General features: G+C 47.5%; 1 protein-coding gene across 4 annotated transcripts in view; it reads right to left on the bottom strand.

Moving 5' to 3' along the window:
* Positions 1–23884, bottom strand: part of KANSL3 (KAT8 regulatory NSL complex subunit 3) — a 314370-nt gene that overhangs the window by 64639 nt on the left and 225847 nt on the right. For all 4 annotated transcript variants that reach the window (XR_012753077.1, XM_075346203.1, XM_075346204.1 and 1 more), the window contains 6 exons: positions 21479–21629; positions 21125–21202; positions 19203–19376; positions 12256–12331; positions 10144–10292; positions 9117–9238 (listed from right to left, as the gene is read on the bottom strand). Coding sequence is in view for 3 of the 4 variants with exons in the window: in XM_075346203.1 (XP_075202318.1) it covers positions 9117–9238; positions 10144–10292; positions 12256–12331; positions 19203–19376; positions 21125–21202; positions 21479–21629 (750 nt within the window). In the remaining variant the exon portion in view is untranslated. The remainder of the gene's footprint in view (positions 1–9116; positions 9239–10143; positions 10293–12255; positions 12332–19202; positions 19377–21124; positions 21203–21478; positions 21630–23884) is intronic.

Below are 23884 nucleotides of genomic sequence, written 5' to 3' on the forward strand. Positions count from 1 at the left end.
CCACTGCAACTATGCTCTAGCCGCAAGCCTGGAGATTGGAGAATAATAATAATAATAATAATAATTTTATTCATTTATATAGCGCTATTAATTCCACAGCGCTTTACATACATTGGCAACACTGTCCCCATTGGGGCTCACAATCTAGGTTCCCTATCTGTATGTCTTTGGAGTGTGGGAGGAAACCGGAGTACCCGGAGGAAACCCACGCAAACACGGGGAGAACATACAAACTCCTTGCAGATAGTGTCCTTGGTGGGATTTGAACCCAGGACCCCAGCGCTGCAAGACTGCAGTGCTAACCACTGAGCCACCGTGCCGCCCTCCAGCTTTGGACCCTGGGTCCCGCGCTTGACCACGTCAGGGGGAAAAGGATAACGTGTATCCTTAATACGTTTGGAGAAAACGCTTATCTGGTAAGCGTGGTGTTCCTGGACTGCTTCTCTGAAGTCAGCGTGGCCAGAAAAATACTCAATATACGTTTGAGCTACTGAAATGGGACTTCTCCTGCTGTGAAGCTGACTCCTCCGCTGGGGGAGCTGAGGGAGAAAGATCCAACATTCCATTGATGGACGCTATAGGATCATTCCTTATGGCGTCACCATCCGGTGTATCCGGATTGAGAGCGGTGTCAGGATCAAAGTCCTGATGAGCTACGTCTGCCTCATCATACAGAGAGCCTCCTGGGACCCCCCCGGAGCACCGATTTTATTCCAAATGAGGGTGGCCAGGGAGCAATGATCCAGATTGCCCATGGCCTGTCCGGACTGCAAGTCTCTATCCCATTGCAACTCCATCCCTGTCCTTGGACAGGGTTGACAGGTGGTTCCTTTGGCCACGTCTAATAGAGACCCCGGCTGACCAAGTGCTACAGGGGAGCATTGCACACAATGGGGTTCAGTGCCGTGGAACAGTATCACATGCAGTAAAAACAGCATCGAAAGCCTGTGTTGCATATATGCTGCTGCCGGCTAGCCATCTAGGATATAGAGCCAAGAATGGCGACCGTACAGTGCAATGTATAGCATACAAGCATAAAGTACAAATGAACACCGCAGCACATGCAATACAAGCAGCATAGAAAGCCTGTGCCTTGGCACCCCTGCTTTTCTGCTGCTGTAGACTAGCCATCTAGGGGAATATAGCCCAGAATAGCGACCATACAGTGCAATGTATAGCATACAAGCATAAGTACAAATGAACACTGCAACCCCTGCAATACAAGCAGCATAGAAAAAAACCTGTGCCTCAGCACCCTTGATTTTCTGCTGCTGTAGTCTAGTCATTCTAGGCGAAAATAGCCCAGACTAGCGACCGTACAGTGCAGTGTATAGCATACAAGCATAAATACACATGAACACTTCAGTACATGCAATACAAGCAGCATGGAAAGCCTGTGCCTTAGCACCCCTGCTTTCCTGCTGCTGATGTGTCGCCATCTAAGAGGGCATATAGCCAAAAATAGCGACCTATGCAGTGTAAGCATAAAATACAAATAGACAACTGCGGTATTTAGTGGGGTCAGCACTTCAGGTGCCGCTTACCGCCCGCCTATAAGCGGGTGAGTGGTCGCCCTAGTCCTGTGCCTGGTTGCCCAGAGTCCGATCTCTCAGCTCGGACTGCAGGAATGGCTGCCGGCGTCTTCTCCAGCTCGTGTGGGTAGGGGCGGGCCGTGGGCGTGCCCCCAAGTCAGAGCGGGAAACCGGCGTCCCACAGTGTCCAGTGAGAGGGCTGGAGCATGTAAATAAGGCTCCAGCCCTCGGCGCTGCTGATTGTACAGCGTCTCTCCCCTACCCTGATTGACAGGGTGGGGGCGGGAACGAAGCGGAGCTAGGCCGCAAAAGCCGGGGACTGGATTTATAAGCGCCGCCGCCGTAAAAGCGCGGTCGGCGCTAAGTCCCCGGCGCACTACAAGTCCCAGCCGCGCCGCCGCTCCCGGAGCGTCCGGCGCGGTAGTTCCCCATACATAAAGTCACTCAGCTAGGCTGCAGTGACTGTAACCCTTTACTGTCCCCGGCGCACTAGCACACCCAGCAAGTCTGGAGTGTGCTGTGCCTGTGTGTACGGGGACACAGAGTACCTGAATGGTGCAGGGCCATGTCCCTGAACGGTACCCAGCTCCGTATCCAGCAGGTTCAATGGGTCTGTGGATGGAGCCCGGCCTCAGGGCTTTGGGGCCGGTAAGATCCCTCTTCCTCAGAGCCCCTCAGGGGGATGGGGAAGGAAAAACAGCATGTGGGCTCCAGCCGCCGTACCAGCAATAGGTACCTCAACCTTACAAACCACCAGCGGGGTGAGAAGGGAGCATGCTGGGGGCCCTATATGGGCCCTCTTTTCTTCCATCCGATATAGTCAGCAGCTACTGCTGACTAAACAGTGGAGCTATGCGTGCATGTCTGACCTCCTTCGCACAAAGCAGAAAACTGGTGAGCCAGTGATCCCACTGGGGGTGTATAGCCAGAAGGGGAGGGGCCTTACACTTTTTAGTGTAATGCTTTGTGTGGCCTCCGGAGGCAGTAGCTATACACCCAATCGTCTGGGTCTCCCAATGGAGCGCCGAAGAAAGAATACCTCGTGATAGGGCCGTCAAACAGCCCTTTCCTACAGGTGAGCCACCGCCGCCTGAAGGACTTGTCTACCTAGGCCGGCATCCGCCGAAGCGTAGGTATGCACCTGATAATGCTTGGTAAAAGTGTGCAGACTCGACCAGGTAGCCGCCTGGCACACCTGCTGAGCCGTAGCCTGGTGCCGTAATGCCCAGGACGCACCCACGGCTCTGGTAGAATGGGCCTTCAGCCCTGATGGAATCGGAAGCCCAGCCGAACGGTAGGTGTGAAGAATTGGTTCCTTGATCCACCGCGCAAGGGTGGATTTGGAAGCTTGCGACCCTTTACGCTGACCAGCGACAAGGACAAAGAGTGCATCCGAGCGGCGCAGAGACGCCGTGCGGGAAATGTAGATCCTGAGTGCTCTCACCAGATCCAATAAATGCAAACCCTTTTCAAATTGGTGAACTGGATGCGGACACAAAGACGGTAAAGTGATATCTTGATTGAGATGAAAGGAAGATACCACCTTGGGAAGAAATTCTGGAATTGGACGCAGAACTACCTTGTCCTGGTGAAACACCAGGAATGGAGATCTGCATGATAACGCCGCCAGCTCGGACACTCTCCGAAGAGACGTGACCGCCACTAGAAAGGCCACTTTCTGTGAAAGACGAGAAAGGGAAACCTCCTTCATAGGCTCGAAAGGCGGCTTCTGGAGAGCAATTAGAACCTTGTTCAGGTCCCAGGGCTCCAACGGCCGCTTGTAAGGGGGGACGATATGACAAACCCCTTGCAGGAACGTGCGTACCTGAGGAAGTCGCGCCAGGCGTTTCTGAAAAAATACGGATAGCGCGGAGATTTGACCTTTAAGGGAGCCAAGCGACAAACCTTTTTCCAACCCAGACTGCAGGAAGGAAAGAAAAGTAGGCAATGCAAAAGGCCAGGGAGAAACTCCCTGAGCAGAGCACCAAGATAGGAATATCCTCCACGTCCTGTGGTAGATCTTGGCGGAGGATGGCTTCCTAGCCTGTCTCATGGTGGCAACCACTTCATGAGATAAACCTGAGGCCGCTAGGATCCAGGACTCAATGGCCACACAGTCAGGTTCAGGGCCGCAGAATTCAGATGGAAAAACGGCCCTTGAGACAGCAAGTCTGGACGGTCTGGTAGTGCCCACGGATGGCCTACCGTGAGGTGCCACAGATCCGGGTACCACGACCTCCTTGGCCAGTCTGGAGCGACGAGAATGGCGCGGCGGCAGTCGGACCTGATTTTGCGGAGCACTCTGGGCAACAATGCCAGAGGTGGGAACACATACGGTAGCCGGAACTGCGACCAATCTTGAACTAAGGCGTCTGCCGCCAGAGCTCGGTGATCGTGAGACCGTGCCATGAAAACCGGGACTTTGTTGTTGTGCCGTGACGCCATCAGGTCGACGTCCGGCATCCCCCAGCGGCGACAGATCTCCTGAAACACGTCCGGGTGAAGGGACCATTCCCCTGCGTCCATGCCCTGGCGACTGAGAAAGTCTGCTTCCCAGTTTTCTACGCCTGGGATGTGGACTGCGGATATGGTGGATGCCGTGTCTTCCACCCACGTCAGAATCCGCCGGACTTCCTGGAAGGCTTGCCGACTGCGTGTTCCCCCTTGGTGGTTGATGTATGCCACCGCTGTGGAGTTGTCCGACTGAATTCGGATCTGCTTGCCTTCCAGCCACTGTTGGAAGGCTTGTAGGGCAAGATAGACTGCTCTGATTTCCAGAACATTGATCTGAAGGGTGGACTCTTTCCGAGTCCACGTACCTTGAGCCCTGTGGTGGAGAAACACTGCTCCCCACCCTGATAGACTCGCATCTGTCGTGACCACCGCCCAGGATGGGGGTAGGAACGACTTTCCTTTTGACAATGAGGTGGGAAGAAGCCACCACCGGAGAGATTCCTTGGCTGCCTGAGAGAGGGAGACCTCCCTGTCGAGGGACGTCGACTTCCCGTCCCATTGGCGGAGAATGTCCCATTGTAATGGACGCAGATGAAACTGCGCAAAAGGAACTGCTTCCATTGCTGCTACCATCTTCCCTAGGAAGTGCATGAGGCGCCTCAAGGGGTGCGACTGGCCCTGCAGGAGAGATTGCACCCCTGTCTGTAGCGAGCACTGTTTGTCCAGTGGAAGTTTCACTATCGCTGAGAGAGTATGAAACTCCATGCCAAGATATATTAGTGATTGGGTCGGGGTTAGATTTGACTTTGAAAAGTTGATAATCCACCCGAAACTCTGGAGAGTCTTCAGTGTCACGTTCAGGCTGTGTTGGCATGCCTCTTGAGAGGGTGCCTTGATAAGTAGATCGTCTAAATACGGGATCACAGAGTGACCTTGCGAGTGCAGGACTGCTACTACTGCTGCCATGACCTTGGTGAAGACCCGAGGGGCTGTCGCCAGCCCGAAAGGTAGAGCTACGAACTGCAGGTGTTCGCTTCCTATAACGAAGCGTAGAAAACGCTGATGCTCTGGTGCAATCGGCACGTGGAGATAAGCATCCTTGATGTCTATTGATGCTAGGAAATCTCCTTGAGACATTGAGGCGATAACGGAGCGGAGAGATTCCATCCGGAACCTCCTGGTTTTTACGTGTTTGTTGAGCAGCTTTAGATCCAGGACGGGACGGAACGACCCGTCTTTCTTTGGCACCACAAACAAATTGGAGTAAAAACCGTGGCCTTGTTCCTGAAGAGGAACGGAAGTCACCACTCCTTCCGCCTTTAGAGCGGACACCGCTTGCAGCAGAGCATTGGCTCGGTCGGGCGGTGGAGAAGTTCTGAAGAAACGAGTTGGAGGACGAGAGCTGAACTCTATCCTGTACCCGTGAGACAGAATGTCTCTCACCCAACGGTCTTTGACCTGTGACAGCCAAATGTCGCCAAAGCGGGAGAGCCTGCCACCGACCGAGGATGCGGGGAGAGGAGACTGAAAGTCATGAGGAAGCCGTCTTGGTAACGGTTCTTCCGGCTGGCTTTTTTGGGCGTGATTGAGTCCGCCAAGAATCTGAGCTCCTCTGATCCTTTTGAGTCCTTTTGGACGAGTAGAATTGGGACCTGCCTGAGCCTCGAAAGGACCGAAAACCAGACTGTCCCCTCCTCTGTTGGGGTTTGTTTTGTCTGGGTTGCGGTAAGGCTGAATCCTTACCCTTGGAGTGTTTAATGATTTCATCTAAACGCTCACCAAACAATCGGTCACGAGAAAAAGGCAAACTGGTTAAGCACTTCTTGGAAGAAGAATCTGCCTTCCATTCTCTCAACCACAGGGCTCTGCGTAAAACCACGGAGTTGGCTGACGCCACCGCCGTACGGCTCGTAGAGTCTAGGACAGCATTAATCGCGTAAGACGCGAATGCAGACATTTGAGAGGTCAATGGTGCCACCTGCGGAGCAGATGTACGTGTGACCGTGTCGACCTGTGTAAGGCCAGCTGAAATAGCTTGGAGTGCCCATACGGCTGCGAATGCTGGCGCCAACGACGCTCCAATAGCTTCATAGATGGATTTTAACCAGAGCTCCATCTGTCTGTCAGTGGCATCTTTAAGTGCCGCCCCATCTTCCACTGCAACTAGAGATCTGGCTGCAAGCCTGGAGATTGGAGGGTCCACCTTGGGACACTGTGTCCAGCCCTTGACCACGTCAGGGGGAAAAGGATAGCGCGTATCTTTAAGCCGTTTGGAGAAACGCTTATCTGGATAAGCGTGGTGTTTCTGGATTGCGTCTCTAAAGTCAGAGTGGTCCAGAAAAGTGCTTAATTTACGCTTGGGATACCTGAAATGGAATTTCTCCTGCTGTGAAGCTGCCTCCTCCGCAGGAGGAGCTTGTGGAGAAATATCTAACATCTTATTGATGGACGCTATAAGATCATTCACTATGGCGTCACCATCCGGGGTATCTAGATTGAGAGCGGCCCCAGTATCAGAATCCTGATCAGTTACATCCGCCTCATCACACAGAGAGTCGTCCCGCTGGGACCCTGACCAGTGTGATGAAGTTGAGGGTCGCTCATAGCGAGCCCGCTTAGGTTGTCTGGGACTGTCGTCCGAGTCAGAGCCGTCACCCTGGGGTGCATGTGACCCCCCCGGAGCTAGGAAGTGTTCCAGCTGAGGGGGACCAGGGGGCAATGTACCAACAGTGCCCATGGTCTGAGTTACTGGTCTAGACTGCAATGTTTCAAGAATTTTAGACATAGTCATAGACAATCTGTCAGCAAAAGCTGCAAACTCCGTCCCTGTCACCTGGACAGCATTCACAGGTGGTTCTCCCTGGGTCACCTCTAGCAGAAGCCCCGGCTGAGCAATTGCCACAGGGGCCGAGCACTGCACACAATGGGGGTCAGTGGAACCTGCCGGTAGAGCAGCCCCACATGCGGTACAGGCAGCACATAAAGTCCGTGCCTTGGCACTTTTGCTTTTTGCGGACGACATGCTGTTGTCTCCTTGAGAAATCTAAGGAGGGTATATAGCAGAAAATCACCAGCGACCGTACAGTGTAAAGTATTGCCAGCACAAAATACAAAGTACACTATGGCACAAGTGGGGGAGAGCCCTTGAGGGCTGCTTACCGCCCGCTGAAAAGCGGGTGTGAGGTCGTAGAATCCCTTGTCTGGGTCTCCCAGCCTCCCCTCTGCAGCTCAGCGTGCAGGCAGGAATGGCTGCCGGCGTCCTGTGAAGAGGGGCGGACCGTGGGCGTGCCACAAACAAAAGTGCGGGAAACTGCGTCCCACTGTGCCTAGTGTGAGGGCTGGAGTATGTAAAACAGACTCCAGCTCTTAGCGCTGCTGGTCTGTACAGCGTCCCGCCCTCCTCCTGACTGGCAGGTCTGGGGGCGGGAACGATACGAACTAGGCCGCAAAAGCCGGGGACTGTAGTAATCTAGCGCGGCCGTCATATATGCACGGCCAGCGCGGAAGTCCCCGGCGCACCACAAATCCCAGCCGCGACGCAGTAAACACTGACCCCAGCGGCCGGATCGGCCGATCGTACTAAGTCTCCTCACTCAGCAGAGCTGTAGTGAGTAACGGCACAAGCGCAGCAGCGCTGTTTACCCCGGCGCACTAACACACCCAGCAATGCTGCAGTGTGCGTGCGGTAAGCACGGGGACACGGAGTACCTTAATGAAGCAGGGTCCTGTCCCTGAGGAAACTCCGCTCCGTATCCAGCAGATCCTCCAGGGGCTGTGGATGGAGCATGGTCTCAGTGCCCGGAGACCGGTCAAGTCCCACTTCACCCAGAGCCCTAATGGGGATGGGGAAGGAATCAGCATGTGGGCTCCAGCCTCCGTACCCGCAATGGGTACCTCAACCTTAACAAACACCGCCGACCGCAAGTGGGGTGAGAAGGGAGCATGCTGGGGGCCCCCGTATGGGCCCTCTTTTCTTCCATCCGACATAGTCAGCAGCTGCTGCTGACTAAACAGTGGAGCTATGCGTGCATGTCTGACCTCCTTCGCACAAAGCATAAAACTGAGGAGCCCGTGATCCCACGGGGGGGTGTATAGCCAGAAGGGGAGGGGCCTTACACTTTTAAGTGTAATACTTTGTGTGGCCTCCGGAGGCAGTAGCTATACACCCAATTGTCTGGGTCTCCCAATTAGGAGCGACAAAGAAACAGCATGTGGCTCCTGCCTATGTACCCGCAATGGGTACCTCAACCTTAACAGCACCGCCGACCAGAGTGGGGTGAGAAGGGAGCATGCCGGGGGCCCTGTTATGGGCCCTCTTTTCTTCCATCCGACCTAGTCAGCAGCTGCTGCTGACTAAGATGTGGAGCTATGCGTGGATGTCAGCCTCCTTCGCACAAAGCATGAAAACTGAGGAGCCCGTGATGCACGGGGGGTGTATAGGCAGAAGGGGAGGGGCTTTACACTTTTAGTGTAATACTTTGTGTGGCCTCCGGAGGCAGAAGCTATACACCCAAGTGTCTGGGTCTCCCAATGGAGCGACAAAGAAATTATTGTGCGATCTCACTTTTTTTGCAGTTTTTCCACACTTGGAATTTTTTTTGCTGTTTTTGAGTACACTATATGGTAAAACTAATGGTTTCTTTTAAAAGTATAACTCGTCCCGCAAAAAACAAGCCCTCATGTTGGCAAGATTGGAGGACAAATAAAAAAGTTACGGCTCTCGGAAGAAGGGGAGCAAAAAAACCCCAGAAAAACGGAAAACGCTCCGGGGCTGAAGGGGTTTTAAAGGGACCCTGTCAGCTGGGAATTTCAGTGCAGTAGGAGAGCAGCATGTTATAGGGCAGGAGGAGATGAACAGATTGATATATATTTTTGGGGGGAAAAAACTTTTATTTTATGCAATGAAATCCCAGCTCTTTCTGTGCACTCAGATCTCGTTCAGTTCCTGCTCTATTTAAATGCTACCAAGAGATTATATTTCAAAGCTCCCAGATTCCTATTATATATGACAATATATGACATCACACCAGAATAGGTAGTCACCCCTGCTCTGATCATCTATTTGTACCATGTAGAAAATTAAATACATGATTCATCACTGTATGACAGACAATATTAGGGAATAATTACCTGTGTGGTGGATCCATTGTTGGCGGTAGTACTGGGGAGTGCAGCTGATTTACCTCCTATATCTTGGAGGCTGAAACTCAACCCCTGAAGGAGGCTGCTAGCAGAGGCTCCAGGACTTGTGCCTAAAACACAGGGACCGCTATTCAGTATACAGCCTTAGGAAGATTTGACTAATATGTGTTGAAACCGGATAATGCTAATAATAAGGCAGTCATGTTAATAATGTTTATACAGTGGAACCTTGGATTACGAGCATAATTGGTTCCAGGATTGTGCTCTTAAACCAAGTTACTCTTATATAAAAGCGAATTTTGCCATAGAAACTAACTGAAACGTAGACAATTCGTTCCACAACTCAAAAAAATATTTACTGTATTTATACAAAATTATAGTAATACAAAATAATGTACTGTATTCATATACATTACAGTACACTAATACAAAGTACTGTACAGTAAAATATATAAAACAAATGAAACTGCACTTTAGCTTACAGTAGAATTGTTGGTGTGCGAGAGGTGCACTATAGAGAAAAAAATTACGTATCAATATGACAACCTTTATTCTAGTACAATACACAAGAAAACACACCCCAAATCTGTTCTCCCCCAAATAAGGGGCAGAACTAAGCCAAATGTGGGGTAGGAATACTGCACAGGCAATTAGATTACAGTACAAGTAATGTGCTGTACTAGTTAGCAGAAAGAAAGTACAATACTGTATCCACAAATGCAAATTAATAGACATGCTATATAGTATATACTGTACTGTACTGTACAGTGGTATACTTCATACAGTACATATGTACAGAAAGTTACCTTCAGAACGGGTCAGAGCGCGGTGAAAGGACAGAACCGGAAGTGTGCACGGTGAGTATCTGCTCTTATTGCAAATCATTGCTCTTAAACCAAGTTACACATTTTTAAAAAGCTTTGCTTGTCTTGCAAAACGCTCTTAAACCAAGTTACTTTTAATCCAAGGTTCCACTGTACACTGAACACATGTACAGAAATTTCTTTAGACGTACCTGTTAATGCTCCAGACTGTTGGTGCTGTACGGCGGGAGAAATAGTGGAAGCTAGCCGACTCTGGATGGAGTGAAAAGCGCTAGGGGCGGTTGTACTGGGGATCAGGGCTGAAGAGACTGCGCCTGACGGGGCATTTTCAGATATCAGCCTGCAAGGACAGGAAGAAAATACGGATTGGTAAAATAAAATAATCCCAATACAATGACGATTTGTAGATTATAATGAACAAGTAATGCTCTAAGTGTTTAAGAGAAAAATATCTACATTCCAATCAGAAAAAAAAAGTAAAAAAAAAGGTCCATTTAGAGTGCTCTATAATATAAACACACACACACACACACACACACACACCTCACAAAAATTTAGTAATATTTGGCTTTTGGGTGAAACTTCAAGATGATCCTAAAATGCCCTCTAACCGTTTCAGGTAACTTAATGTGAACTTCTCTAATCTTTTGGATGCACATGTCCAGCTGTCAGCACCAACAAAGGCTTTTGTGCGAAGTAGTAAATAAGTTTCTGTAAGCGTGTTCAATACTTTTTCCCTGTCATTTCTTATTATTACACATCCCTAAATTTATAAACATCTATGGTTTGATTTGTTTGCCTGTGTCTGCCATGTTCAATAACTCATCTGCTCTGTGGTTGTGATTCTTCTCTATGATTAGAAAAGTCAAACAAGTCTTTGAGTAGCTGCTACGGTTAGTATTTTGTTATTGCATGCTATGAGGTTTATGCATGGGCCATGATAGGTATAGCTTTTAAAAAGAGCAGTTGAGGAGCCTCCTTCATTCACAGAATTGATGATATGCCAACTCTTCAACAAACGCTCACCTGTGTTGAGTGCAAGTTGAAAGTGGAGCTGCTGGGATTCTGCTTGCTATCAGGAGGTAATATACCCTGTTTCCCCGAAAATAAGACACGGTCTTATATTTTTTTTTGCCCTGAAAAAAGCGCTGTGTCTTATTTTCAGGGGGTGTCTTATTCTCGAGGAGACATGGTTGGGGGTAAGTTTTTACCCCCCACAAAAAGCAGACCGCCCCCCATCTTAGGATCATCATACTTACCAGCCCCAGAAGTCTGTATGGCTCCCAGATCCTTCTGTGATCTCCCATCAGGTACGCTGCATGCCTCCCCTGCGTCTGGCCGACATCAGATCTCTCATCTCTCACACACACACACACACACACACACACACACACACACAGACACACATCAGATCACACTCACTCCTCACACACAAACACACACCCACCCACCCCACTTCTTCCCACCCACCCCACGATCCCAGCAGCTGTGCTGCACGCCGTGCTCTTCTGCCTCCTGCCGACACTCACAGATCCGATTGCTTACGTTCACACACAGTCACACATCAGACAGTATACATGCACACACCTGATCGCATACACTCACACACACCCCCCACTTCTCCCTGTGCCCTCCGGTGGGCGCTCCCAGCAGCTGTGCTGCACGCCGTGCTCCTCTTCCTGCTGCCGACACTCACAGATCAGATCGCATACACTCACACACGCACACATCCGATCGCATACACTCACACACACTCACGATATCGCACATACGTGCTCACACACTCACAACATCCAAAGATACCACATGCTTCCGGCCATGTGATCCTCCGGCAGGTCCTGGAAGGTCACTGCACGCACAGTATCGCCGCCGAGAAGCAAGTGATATCGCCGGATGTTGTGAGTGTGTAGATGCGATCTGATGTGTGTGTGAGAGTGAGTGAGTGTGATCTGATGTGTGTGTGTCTGTTCTTATGTGTGTGCGTGTGTGTGTGTTCCGCCGCTGCAGGACCTTGATGCGCTCACCTGCCCCCGGTCGGCTTCTGGTAAGTATGATCGGAGGTCTTCTTTCTTCTGTCTTCTCTCTTCTGGGGGTGCCCGCTGCCTATAATGAAGTGTCCTGCAGTATCTTTAACTCTTTCACCGCTGCATCACACTTCATTATTGACCGCAGCTATGTCTTATTTTCAGGGGATGTCTTATATTAAAGCTTCCCTGAAAACTCCTGGGATGTCTTATTTTCGGGGAAACACGGTAAATAGAGGTATACACAACTCATTCTACATTATGACACAAACAACGTACTTGGGTGAGGTTAGTAAACTGGTTATCTCCTTGGAACCCATCGAAGATTGGCCAATCATAGGTGAAGACTTTGAGGCTGCATGAAAGTAATCAAGAGTTAAACACAAGCATGACAATATAAAAAAAAGATCGCTTCTATGTCTAAGCTCCAAAAGTCACAGAATGTCAGGTCCTGTTTGTAACTAAACCATCTTCAATATGTAGCCCCATTAAGATTAAGGCTATGTGCCCACAGGACAACGTACCGGTGGATTTTGCTGCGGAAAACCTGCAAATTTATCTGGATTTTCTAGATAAATCCGCAGGTTTTAACAAGTACAGACACTCCCCATGTTATCCTATGAGATGGGATCAATGGTGCGGAATATGCTGCGGATGTCCCGCAGCCGCACGTAACTGCATGTCAATTATTCATACGGTTCACAGACTAAAAACTCCTTAATTTAAAAATTATTAATTTTATTAACAGAAGCAATTAAAACACACTTCCACATTATATAGAGAATAATCATTGGTGCCATACAACAATTTCAAACATATATCCCCCTTATTTTTATAGTCCTATGTGTTTCCCCAATTTAGAAGCAAGAACAAATGTCAGTAGGGCGCAATACAAAAATATATCCCTAAACAGTCCAATAGTCAAGGGTCCTACAGTCAAGATCCCTAAAGGCAGCACTTTACCCTAAATTAGTTGGTTCTGCACTGAGATATAATTCTGTATATACTGCCACTTCCTATATTAGTGAGGAGGCTGTCAACCTTCTACCCCTAATCGACCCGACGCGTTTCCCCTTCTAATAGAAGGTTCCTCAGGGGTCATCAAAAAGTAGTATAGAAAAATACAAATAATTTATACATTATCCTCCAATCATATAGTGAATACAGACATAGTTTTTGTAATCTCCCCAAACAGAGTACATCAAACAGATGATCTTCAGATTGTAGGACCCTTGACTATTGGACTGTTTAGGGATATATTTTTGTATTGCGCCCTACTGACATTTGTTCTTGCTCCTAAATTGGGGAAACACATAGGACTATAAAAATAAGGGGGATATATGTTTGAAATTGTTGTATGGCACCAATGATTATTTTCTATATAATGTGGAAGTGTGTTCTAATTGCTTCTGTTAATAAAATTAATAATTTTTAAATTAAGGAGTTTTTAGTCTGTGAACCAGTTTTGAGCTCTCCTTGTATTACTTTTTTCGTGATCAATTATTTATACGGCAATATCTGCGGAACTCCCGCTACTCCACTATGGAGATAGAGGCTGGGAATTCCGCAGGTATTTCTGCACTTGTCCCGCAACCAAAATGCTCGAATCCCGCAGCTATGGATTCTGGGCAGCAGCTGCAGTAAACCTGAAGACAAACCTGCGGAAATGTCAGTGGGTACATTGTCCCGTGGGCACATAGCCTAAATGTCACCTATGTGATGTGTGGGAACATCTGTGTTAGGGGCACTTTGCACACTACGGTGGGGTCAAATTGAAAGTGACGCACATCCGGCGTCGCAGGCGATATCGTAGTGTTTAAAGTCTTTTTGATATGATTAACAAGCGCAAAAGCGTTGTAATCGTATCATCGGTGTAGCGTTGGTCATTTCCATAATTTGGAAATGACCGATGTTACGATGTTGTTCCTCGTTCCTGCGGCAGCACACATCGCTGTGTGAGAAGCCGCAGGAGCGAAGAACATCTACCTGCGGCTCACGCCAGCTATGCAGAAGGAAGGAGGTGGGCGGGATGTTTACGTCCCGCTCATCTTCGGCCCTCCGCTGCTATTGGCCGCCTGCCGTGTGACGTCGCAGTGACGCCGCACGACCCGCCCCCTTAATAAGGAGGCGGGTCGCCGGCCAGAGCGCCGTCGCAGGGCAGGTGAGTGCATGTGAAGCTGCCGTAGCGATAATGGTCGCTACGGCAGCTATCAATAGATATCGCAGCTGCGACGGGGGCGGGGACTATCGCGCTCGGCATCGCAAGCATCGGCTTGCGATGTCGTAGTGTGCAAAGTGCCCATTAGGATGTCACGTTGCTACAAACAATGGAGTGTACATAGATCGGTACATCAAATAGCGATTCCTTTTTGTTTTTTCTTTGGATTGGACCCAGGCAATGACTACGATTATGTTACAAAAACACACTGACAGCTCCTATATCATTGAAGACCTTAAACAGTGCTGGACTATCAGGAAATTTTTATGTTAAGGAAATTCAGGATTGGAAAAAAAATTCTCTCCAGACACAGCCATTCCTGGTTTGTTTCTACAATTGCGGCTCAGCTCCACTATAGTGAATGGGGTGAGTTGCAAAACCAAGCACCCCCTATGGATAAGTATGAAATGGTTTTGGTAGAACGCAGCCAAGCCAGGAGTCCGACAGCAGCTTCTTCTCCTTTTCTCACTTGGTCAAGTGTGCAGGTGCATTATTAGGATTTTTAGACAACGGGACGCCAGATAAATAGTTAGATGTACTTCAGTAGAACCATAAGGGGTGAAGTGTCACATTTTTTAAATAGTTAGGCAATAATGGGTAGAATATGTCAGCCGGAATGAGACCTAAAGGCTACTTTACACACTGCGATATCGGTCCCGATATCGCTAGTGTGGGTACCCGCCCCCATCTGTTGCGCGACACGGGCATATCGCTGCCCGTGCCGCACAACATCGCCCAGACCCGTCACACATACTTACCTGTCCGGCGACGTCGCTGTGACCGGCGAACCGCCTCCTTTCTAAGGGGGCGGTCCGTGCGGCGTCACAGCGACGTCACTGAAACGTCACTGAACCGCCGCCCAATAGCAGCGGAGGGGCGGAGAGGAGCGGGACGTAACATCCCGCCCACCTCCTTCCTTCCGCATAGCGGCCGGGAGGCAGGTAAGGGGAGCTTCCTCGTTCCTGCGGCGTCACACGCAGCGATGTGTGCTGCCGCAGGAACGAGGAACAACCTCGTTACTGCTGCAGTAACGAGATTTGAGAATGGACCCCCGTGTCGCCGATTAGCGATTTTGCACGTTTTTGCAACGATGCAAAATCGCTTATCGGTGTCACACGCAACGGCATCGCTAATGCGGCCGGATGTGCGTCACGAATTCCGTGACCCCAACGACTCCGCATTAGCGATGTCGTAGCGTGTAAAGCCCGCTTTACGCAAATCTCTATAAAACTCACGTTTGAAAGGGTTGTTTAACGTTATAAAATAAAAACTCCCTTTGTTTGAGGTGTAGTTCTCAATTGGAAGGAGATTGTCTGTATTATAAAAGGTGGTTACATGTCATATGTGTGCCTTATGATAGTAAGAGAAGAGGTGTTAGTTAGGATGTGGCTTATACTCTTCTCTGTAAGTTGACATGAAGTAATCACGTATTTGAATCTTCTTTTTTTTTTCTTCCTGTAAATTCTCTTGTTTACTTTATTAAAGAAAGATTAAACATAAAATAAAAACTCCGTTCTCAAGTATGAATTTTTTATTTTATGGTTTACTACTTATTTTCTAGGTTACCAGCCACATCTGCAGTCTAGAATCAATAGCCAAACATGGACAGTGCTTATGTTGCGGACAGGGGCCGGGCCGCTGCAAGGGCTGCTCGGATCCAGGTTCGTTACTGCGGCTCGAGTGGTAGTCGGGACCCGGGCTCGTACATCCGTCGGTCCTCACAACCGTAGGAAAGAGGGGTATTTACAGGCGAGAGAGTATTTGTCAGTGACGCCACCCGTGGGTTGCGGTGAGAGTTGGTAGCACCGCCGCTGCCTGGTGATGGGACGCCCGGGGCTGATGGAGCAGGGCAGCAGGATGGAATCCCCTCCACGGCTAGGGGAGGTGTAGTCCTGGGGCCCAGGGATGTACGGGAGCAATGACTGCCGAGAATGACGTGCAGGGTTGGACCGGGGATGAATGGTGTACTCACAGTTCCAAAGAATTGCACACAAAGTCCAGTGGTAAACCAAATTGCAAGTGAACGGTCGCCTCCAGGGGGTGTATTCGGGTTCCACACCCGAATGTAGCAAACAGGGGTCCCTTGCTCCTGCACTCAGTGTTTGTGTCTTCAAATGGGACAATTCCGCTTGGAACGGGGAAGTCCACTCCCGGTACTGTGTATGTTGTGAGCTGTGGCCCGCGAAATCTGACCCTTGGGATCTCTGTGGGTTTTGGCGGACACCCTATCCCCCGCGTTGGGCTTCCGTTTCGCTCTCTGAGCTTCTGTAGAACAAGGCCTGAAACTTCGTCTCCGGCTGCTCAATTGACAAGAGGCTTGCAACCTTCCTCACCCTAGGGTCCAGGTACCCAGTCTGTGCACGGCCTCCGGACCGAATTCCCGCTGTCGGCACCGGCGGGCTACAACCCTGCCCCTGTCCACTTTAGGTCTCCCGCGACCGGATCTCCGTCGCCTGTGGTCCTGCTTGCCGTCTGCCATCTAGTCCGGTAGTCCAGGGGCCCCAACCCCTGACTCCGCTGAAATTTACACTCCTCCACTGTCAACTGTCAGCACTGTTCTCTTGTCTGTCCCAGACTTCACTGTTGTGTTCCCACCCCTGACACCTCAGGACCCCTAGGTGGGCACTCGCATCTGCCTGGTCCTGCCCACTGGTGTGTACCTATTGTCATGGGGGGGTTACTAGGCTTTACTGGCTGGTGTTGTGCATCTGGGTGTGGGTTTTGTGTTGGACTGCCAAGGAGGATGGAGTTTTGTACCTGAGAGATTGTACAACCTCTGTGACTACCTGGTTTAGCCAGGGCGTCACACTTACAGTTCTTTAGATCAGTTTGCAAGCACTGCTCTGATCCTGGTCGGATTACTGTCTCGCAGTATTTGCTCCTGTTAAATACAACTATAGTGCAGTTTCTCTCCCCTGATGCCAGAGATGCTAAGCTACCTTTGCTTGCAGCATCGGCGATTATACAGTTCAGGCCAGTAAGCGATGAGGCTAGTCCAAACTGAGGAACGCACTGCACCCAAACAAGCAGGAAGCCAGTAGTGTGATGCAATGTGATGATGGAGAAGATGATACAACCCCTTCCAGACATATGACATACAGTTACGTCATATGCCAGCTCCCTAACTTTGAAGCAGGATTACACGCAGAGCCCACATCTTTCCCAGGAGATGATGGCTGAAGCCATTCTATACACCCAATAACGTCATGTGTGCGCCGATTGGTTGCCATGACAGCCAGGGTCTGCTGAAGACCCCTGTGGTTCTCTTGAAATAAGCACTTGAAGCTTGTGTCACCCCATTATAGATTGTAAGCTCTTACGAGCAGGATTGTCTTTATTTTTGTATCTTCTATAACGGTTACTTATGATTGTTTTTATAAGAACCTTTGAATTGTAAAGTGCTGCAGAATATGTTGACGCTATAGAAATATAGATTATTATTATTATGGTTCTCCTGTGAAAGCTAGTGTTCAGCTGGAGTTCATAGGAGACTGTGATTTTCGCTATACATATTTGATAGTCCGCTAAGGTCACTTTAACCTGCGAACATTTTATCTCTTGTACTATGTATGGTATAAGCGATCAGATGTTTGCTGGTTAAAGTCACCTAAAAGGACTATCAAATACAGGGAAAAGTGGAAAAGTTGAAAGTAAAAAAATGAATATTTTATATACCATATTCTTTGTTTTATAAGACGCTGGATTATAAGGACGCACCCCAAATTTAGAGGAAAATAGGAAAAAAAAACCTTTTAATGTCAAAATGGGGGTCCATCTTATAATCCTAGTGTGTTTTATAATATCTCACCAGGGGGAAGCGGCAGAGGTGGAACGGCTCAGGAGGGTCACAGGAGGCAGGGTCTGTGATGCTGCGGGCTCAAAGGAGGGGGTGTCGCGGCTCAGAGTCAGTGATACTGTGGGCTCAGGGGTATCACTGCAGCAATGATCTTCCGGTGCACTGTGGGCTCCACTGACCTGCCGGCGGTTCATGCAATGTATTTTAATAAAATGGCCGCGGAGGTGGCGCGTGTGCAGATTGGGCTCTGCAGCCATTTTCTTGAAGTACATTGGGTCAAGCGCTGGCAGTTCAATGGTGCTTGCCGCTGCGATACCCCCAGGTTCGCAGTTATCGCTAACCTTCTGTCCTGTGACCCTCCTACACCGCTCCACTGCAATGACACCCCCTCCACTAAGCCCTCAGTATCGCTGACTCTGTCTCCTGTGACCCGCTCCACCACCGTCGCCCCGGTAAGGCCTATCCGGATTATAAGACGCACCCCTGCTCGGGGCGCAAATATCAAGCCCTCATATGGCTCCATATCTTAAAAGTTGAAACCGTTATGTCTCTCGTGACAAAAATGCAAACTTTTTTTCTTTTTACAAATTTCGTAATTTTTTCTCACCGCTTAAATAAAACAAAAATTATGCAGTAATTGTACTGACCTGGAGAATCATATTGCAAGGTAATTTTTATCATAAAATGAATGAATGCTGTTAAAAACAAACAGGGATTTTTGCTATTTTGACACAATTGGAATTTTTTCCCCACTTTCTCGTACATCACATAAAATGAAAGGTGCCAACTTTTGCCTCAAAAAACAAGCCCTCGCACCGTGACTTCAATGGGAAAAATAAAAAACTTATGGCTCTTGGAATAATGGAAGGAAAAAAACTAAAGCAACAAACAGAAAATTGCCCTATTGAGAAGGGGTTATGCAAAATTTGGTTTTAAAGCTGACCACATCAATGTACTCACTAGACAGTATTCAATTACTGCAAGATTTTCTCAGTGGTAAAGTGACATCTACTAGAAGAGCCGTGATGATAAACCCGGCGTGGACCCACGGACCTGCGCCTCCTTTCGCTAAGTGGTCTGTGGTTTGAAAGGAAAAGCAGTTCTTCCTTTCAGATCGGATCATTTCCTTTACGCTCTTCTAATAGGAAACAGGTGTCTGCAGAAAGCAAGTAAGAAGCATGTCCACACTTGGGATATGCCAACATTACACACCTTCCTGTGAACTGGTGCTCCCTCCTCCTGTGGTGTCTCCATGGGAGACAATAGTCACTTTGATCTTGGCACGCTTGGAAGGCTTCATGCCAGTGGCACTTCCAGGGCTCGGAGGCCTCTTTAGCTGCCCTCTGGCATCATCTTTTTCTTCGGTGGACTCTGAAGTGACAGGAACTGAACAAGGCAAAACATATATTACTGGAGATTATAATCCAATTATTTTTTTATAGCAGTCACTCTATATAATTTAAAAATGTATATAGGGCTCATACTGCATATAGAGGGACTGTGTGTGGACTCATACTGTATATAGGATGGCTATGTGGTGGCTCATACTATATATAGGGGGCTATGTGCGGCCTCAAACTGTATATAGGGGGTTATGTGGGGCTCATACTGTACACAAACTCATACTCTATATAGAAGGGCTATGTGGGGGCTCATACTGTATATAGGGGGCTATGTGGGGGCTCACTATATAGGAAGGTTGTATGGGGGCTTATGCGGTATATCGGAGACATGTATCAGGGCTCATGCTGTATATTGGGGGCCTGTGTCAGAGCTCATATTATATAGGAGGCTTGAGTCAAAACTCATACTGTATATAGGAGGGAAACGTGAGGCCTTATGCTGTATAGAGAGGCTATGTGAGGCCTCATACTGTATATAGGGGGTTATGTGGGGCTCATACTGTATACAGACTCATACTGTATATAGTAGGGCTTTGTGGGGGCTCATACTGTACATAGGGGGCTATGTGAGGCTAATACTGTATATAGGGGGCTATGTGGAGGCTCATACTGTATATAGGAGGACTGTGTGGGGACTCACTATATAGGAAGGTTGTATGGGGGCTTATGCGGTATATCGTAGACATGTGTCAGGGCTCATGCTGTATATTGGGGGCCTATGTCAGAGCTCATTATATAGGGGGCTTGTGTCGGGACTCATAATGTATATAGGAGGGTTACGTGAGGCCTCATGCTGTATATAGGGGTTGTGTGAGGCCTCATACTGTATATGGAAGGGCTATGTGAGGGCTCATCCTGTATATAGAAGAGCTATGTGGGGGCTCATACTGTATATAGAAGGGCTATGTGAGGCTAATACTGTATATAGGGGGATATGTGGTTCTCATACTTTATATAGGAGGGCTATGTGGGGGCTCATACTGTATATAGGGGGACTGTGTGGGGACTCACTATATAGGAAGGTTGTGTGGGGGCTTATGCAGTATATCAGGGACAGGTGTTAGGGCTCATACTGTATAATGGGGGCCTGTGTCAACGCTCATATTATATAGGGGGCTTGTGTCAGGGCTCATACTGTATATATGGGCTCAAACGAAATATAGGTAATGTGTCAGCATACTTAAGTCTGCTCAATATTTGGTAATACAATATTAATATAAAATAATATGCTAATATTGAGAAGAATTAATTTCAGCCTATTGGTTTGACCTTCAACATTAGTCATGGTTTCTTATGTGTCCCTTGGAAAAATTAATTGCCCACCCCTGCACTAGAGATATAAACTTGATAATTATATGGTATAGGATTCGGATGGATCTGCGGCTGTATAAATAAATCCATTCACAGTTAGCGCAATACCATCGCAGAAACTATGGGGAGTTGTAGGTGACTGATCATTTCCCTTAAAGTGAAAATGTATTAAATTGGGGAATATGCTTATACATGTAAGAAGCTTTTGGATCATTCAGTGGACATTTCAAGCAGTGACCCTTTATAAAGGTCCATTACAGGGTTTGCCTGGGTTGACAGGGACCAAGAGACCACCAAACTGTAAAAAAGTAAGGGGAAACAGAAGTATCTGACACTTTCCTGAAAGTAAATGGTATGTTGATGTGTTTGCACGTATGTCTAGTAATTTACATAGGATGAAAGATCTGTAAAAATACTCACCGAACACACACGAGGGAGAGCCTGTCGGGAGAGACTTTCTCACCAGCATATTTTGTTTCAGAAAAGCTGCAAACTGTGCTGGAATACAATAAGAGAACATGTAGAAAAGCCATTATTCCAACCATCGGTGCCATCCTAAAGCAGCTTACAGGAAGTGAAACACGCATTTTGTACAACAGCAATCTTCAAGAAGACCACATCGGTGGAAAACGCTTATCAAGGCAATTTTGGGTGATGGTCTCAGACGCAACTTTTTTTTTTTTAAAGGTATTACAGAAAATGTTCACATTGAACACATCTATACATTGCTGTATTCACACACCATCAATTCTGTCATCTATGGCATAACCTCACCTTGAGCTTGTTTAGGGTTTACGGATGCCCCTGATCTCTGTATCTGATTCTTTAAAGGCACGGTTGTCTGTCCTGGTTTATGAGATGAGGGGATTGCAGTAAATTTGGTTTTAGGACTGGAGGCCGGACTGCTTGACATGCTGGACAGATCCTTAAGAGAATAGAAAAGACAGATTTTAAAAAACGTAAACTAATTTCTGTTCAAAGAACAGAGTAAAGAACAAAAGAGAAAAATCAAATTAAAGAAGCACGTCCATCAAAGTTTTTATACTCATATAATATGAGGACTGCATATATATATATATATATATATATATATATTAAAATACTGTGTACTTACAATTACAATTTTGCCTACTCGTTAACTCTTCTATTTTCCATTAGGTCTATAGCATCATGTGATTAAAACGTACTTGTTGAATCCTTCTAAATTTGTAGTTCTAATGATGACTCGGGCACAGAAAAGATACTTCTGTTTCTACATAGAGCATTGAAGAATTCAACGAGTCTGTTTTTTAATCATGTCTCATAGATCTAATGGAAAATAGAAGAATTAATTGGGTAGAAAGGCAAAATGAGCAATTGTAAATACACAGTGCTATAGAATATGATGACTACAATATATTAAGAGGATAAATATTTTGATGGGAGTGCTTCAAGGAAAGCAACTAACACTCTAGTCGTAAGTAAAATATATAAATATAACTAAGTATAAGGAGCTTTTTTTTTTTTATAAATCTCTTCGAACAGATTACAGTGTTGTTATAAAAAAAAAAAAAAAAGGACAAAAAAAAACCAAATTATTGGTTGATCTCTGAGGATACAACCACTGGGATCATGAGATCAGGGCATCGGAACCTAGAGAATAGTGATCTGCTGCCCTGTCCTGAATGTAACAGAGGTGTGAATGCTCGGCCTCTCCTATCCCTTCATTTTTCCATTGGACTGTCGGAAATAGAGCGCTGTACTCAGAAGTCTGTAGAGACAATTAATGGAGCAGAAATCAAGCACGCACACCTCTGTTATAGTCAGAGCATATGTCTCAGAGTTCCAAAGCTGATGTTGAGATTGGTGGGGTACCCAACTGCAAGACCCCCAAAGATTAGCAAGTTATCACATATTCCTAGATAGGGAATAACTTTTTTTTTTTTTAATTATTCCTTAAATTGATCATGTGGTTAATAATACAAAGCATGAAAAAGTAAAGTGAAATAACAAATTCATCTAATATATAAAGCTCAGTGTACTGTATGTGTGCTTGTATGTCTGCTAAAGAAATCCGCACCGTCGCATTTACAATCACGAAATTTTGCACAGACGCCTCATGTGACCCAGGGAGCGCCGTAGACTATGTTTTGACAAAAAAATTTAACCCCGTGCTTTACAGTTAGTCTCTAAAATCCTGCCGCCATTAAACTGAATGGAGGTGGGAACTATAGGTTATTAATAGCAACTGTCAGTAGTTGCTAAAAGAACAAAATAAACTGTAAGGCTGGAGTCACACTTGCAATTAACTCGCACGAGTGCAATGCGAGAAAATCTCGCATTGCAATCGGACCAATATTAATCAATGAGGCAACTCAGATCTGCTATTTTTTTCTCAGACCAAATCGGACTGAAAAAAAAATTGTAGCATGCTGCGTTTTGGTGAGTTTCTCGCGCAAGTGTCTTCAATACAAGTCTTTGGGTGCGTGAAATAAACGGATGTCACACGGACGGCACATGGACCATCCTAGTGACATCCGTTTTTCTCAATAGATTTCTAGCAAGTAGCAGAGAACACTGTAAATGCTCCTGTACATAACAGTACATGAGTAGCAGCTGCTGAGGAGAAAAAGAGAATTTTGTTACTTACCGTAAATTCTTTTTCTTATAGTTCCGTATTGGGAGACCCAGACCATGGGTGTTTAGCTTCTGCCTCCGGAGGACACACAAAGTACTACACTTAAAAGTGTAGCTCCTCCCTCTGAGCTTATACACCCCCTGGTAGCCAGTCCTAGCCAGTTTAGTGCAAAAGCTGAAGGAGAATAGGCACCCACAAGTAGAACCGAGTAAGAACCGGAACAACCGGAGACTCTGTCCACGACAACAGCCGGTGATAACACACGGAACAAGAAAATTGCCAACAGGCAACAGGGAGGGAGCTGGGTCTCCCAATACGGAACTATAAGAAAAAGAATTTACGGTAAGTAACAAAATTCTCTTTTTCTTTATTGTTCCTTTGGGAGACCCAGACCATGGGAAGTTCCAAAGCTGTCCCTGGGTGGGAATAAACAGAAAAAACTAAGAAGTAGGCGGAGCCTAACTTCACAAGTGGGCGACAGCTGCCTGAAGGATGCGTCTGCCCAAGCTCGCATCTGCCGAAGCATGAGCATGCACTTGGTAGTGCTTCGAAAAGGTATGCAG

Source organism: Anomaloglossus baeobatrachus, chromosome 4 (genome assembly GCF_048569485.1).
Source record: "Anomaloglossus baeobatrachus isolate aAnoBae1 chromosome 4, aAnoBae1.hap1, whole genome shotgun sequence".
Classification (NCBI taxonomy): Eukaryota; Metazoa; Chordata; class Amphibia; order Anura; family Aromobatidae; genus Anomaloglossus; species Anomaloglossus baeobatrachus.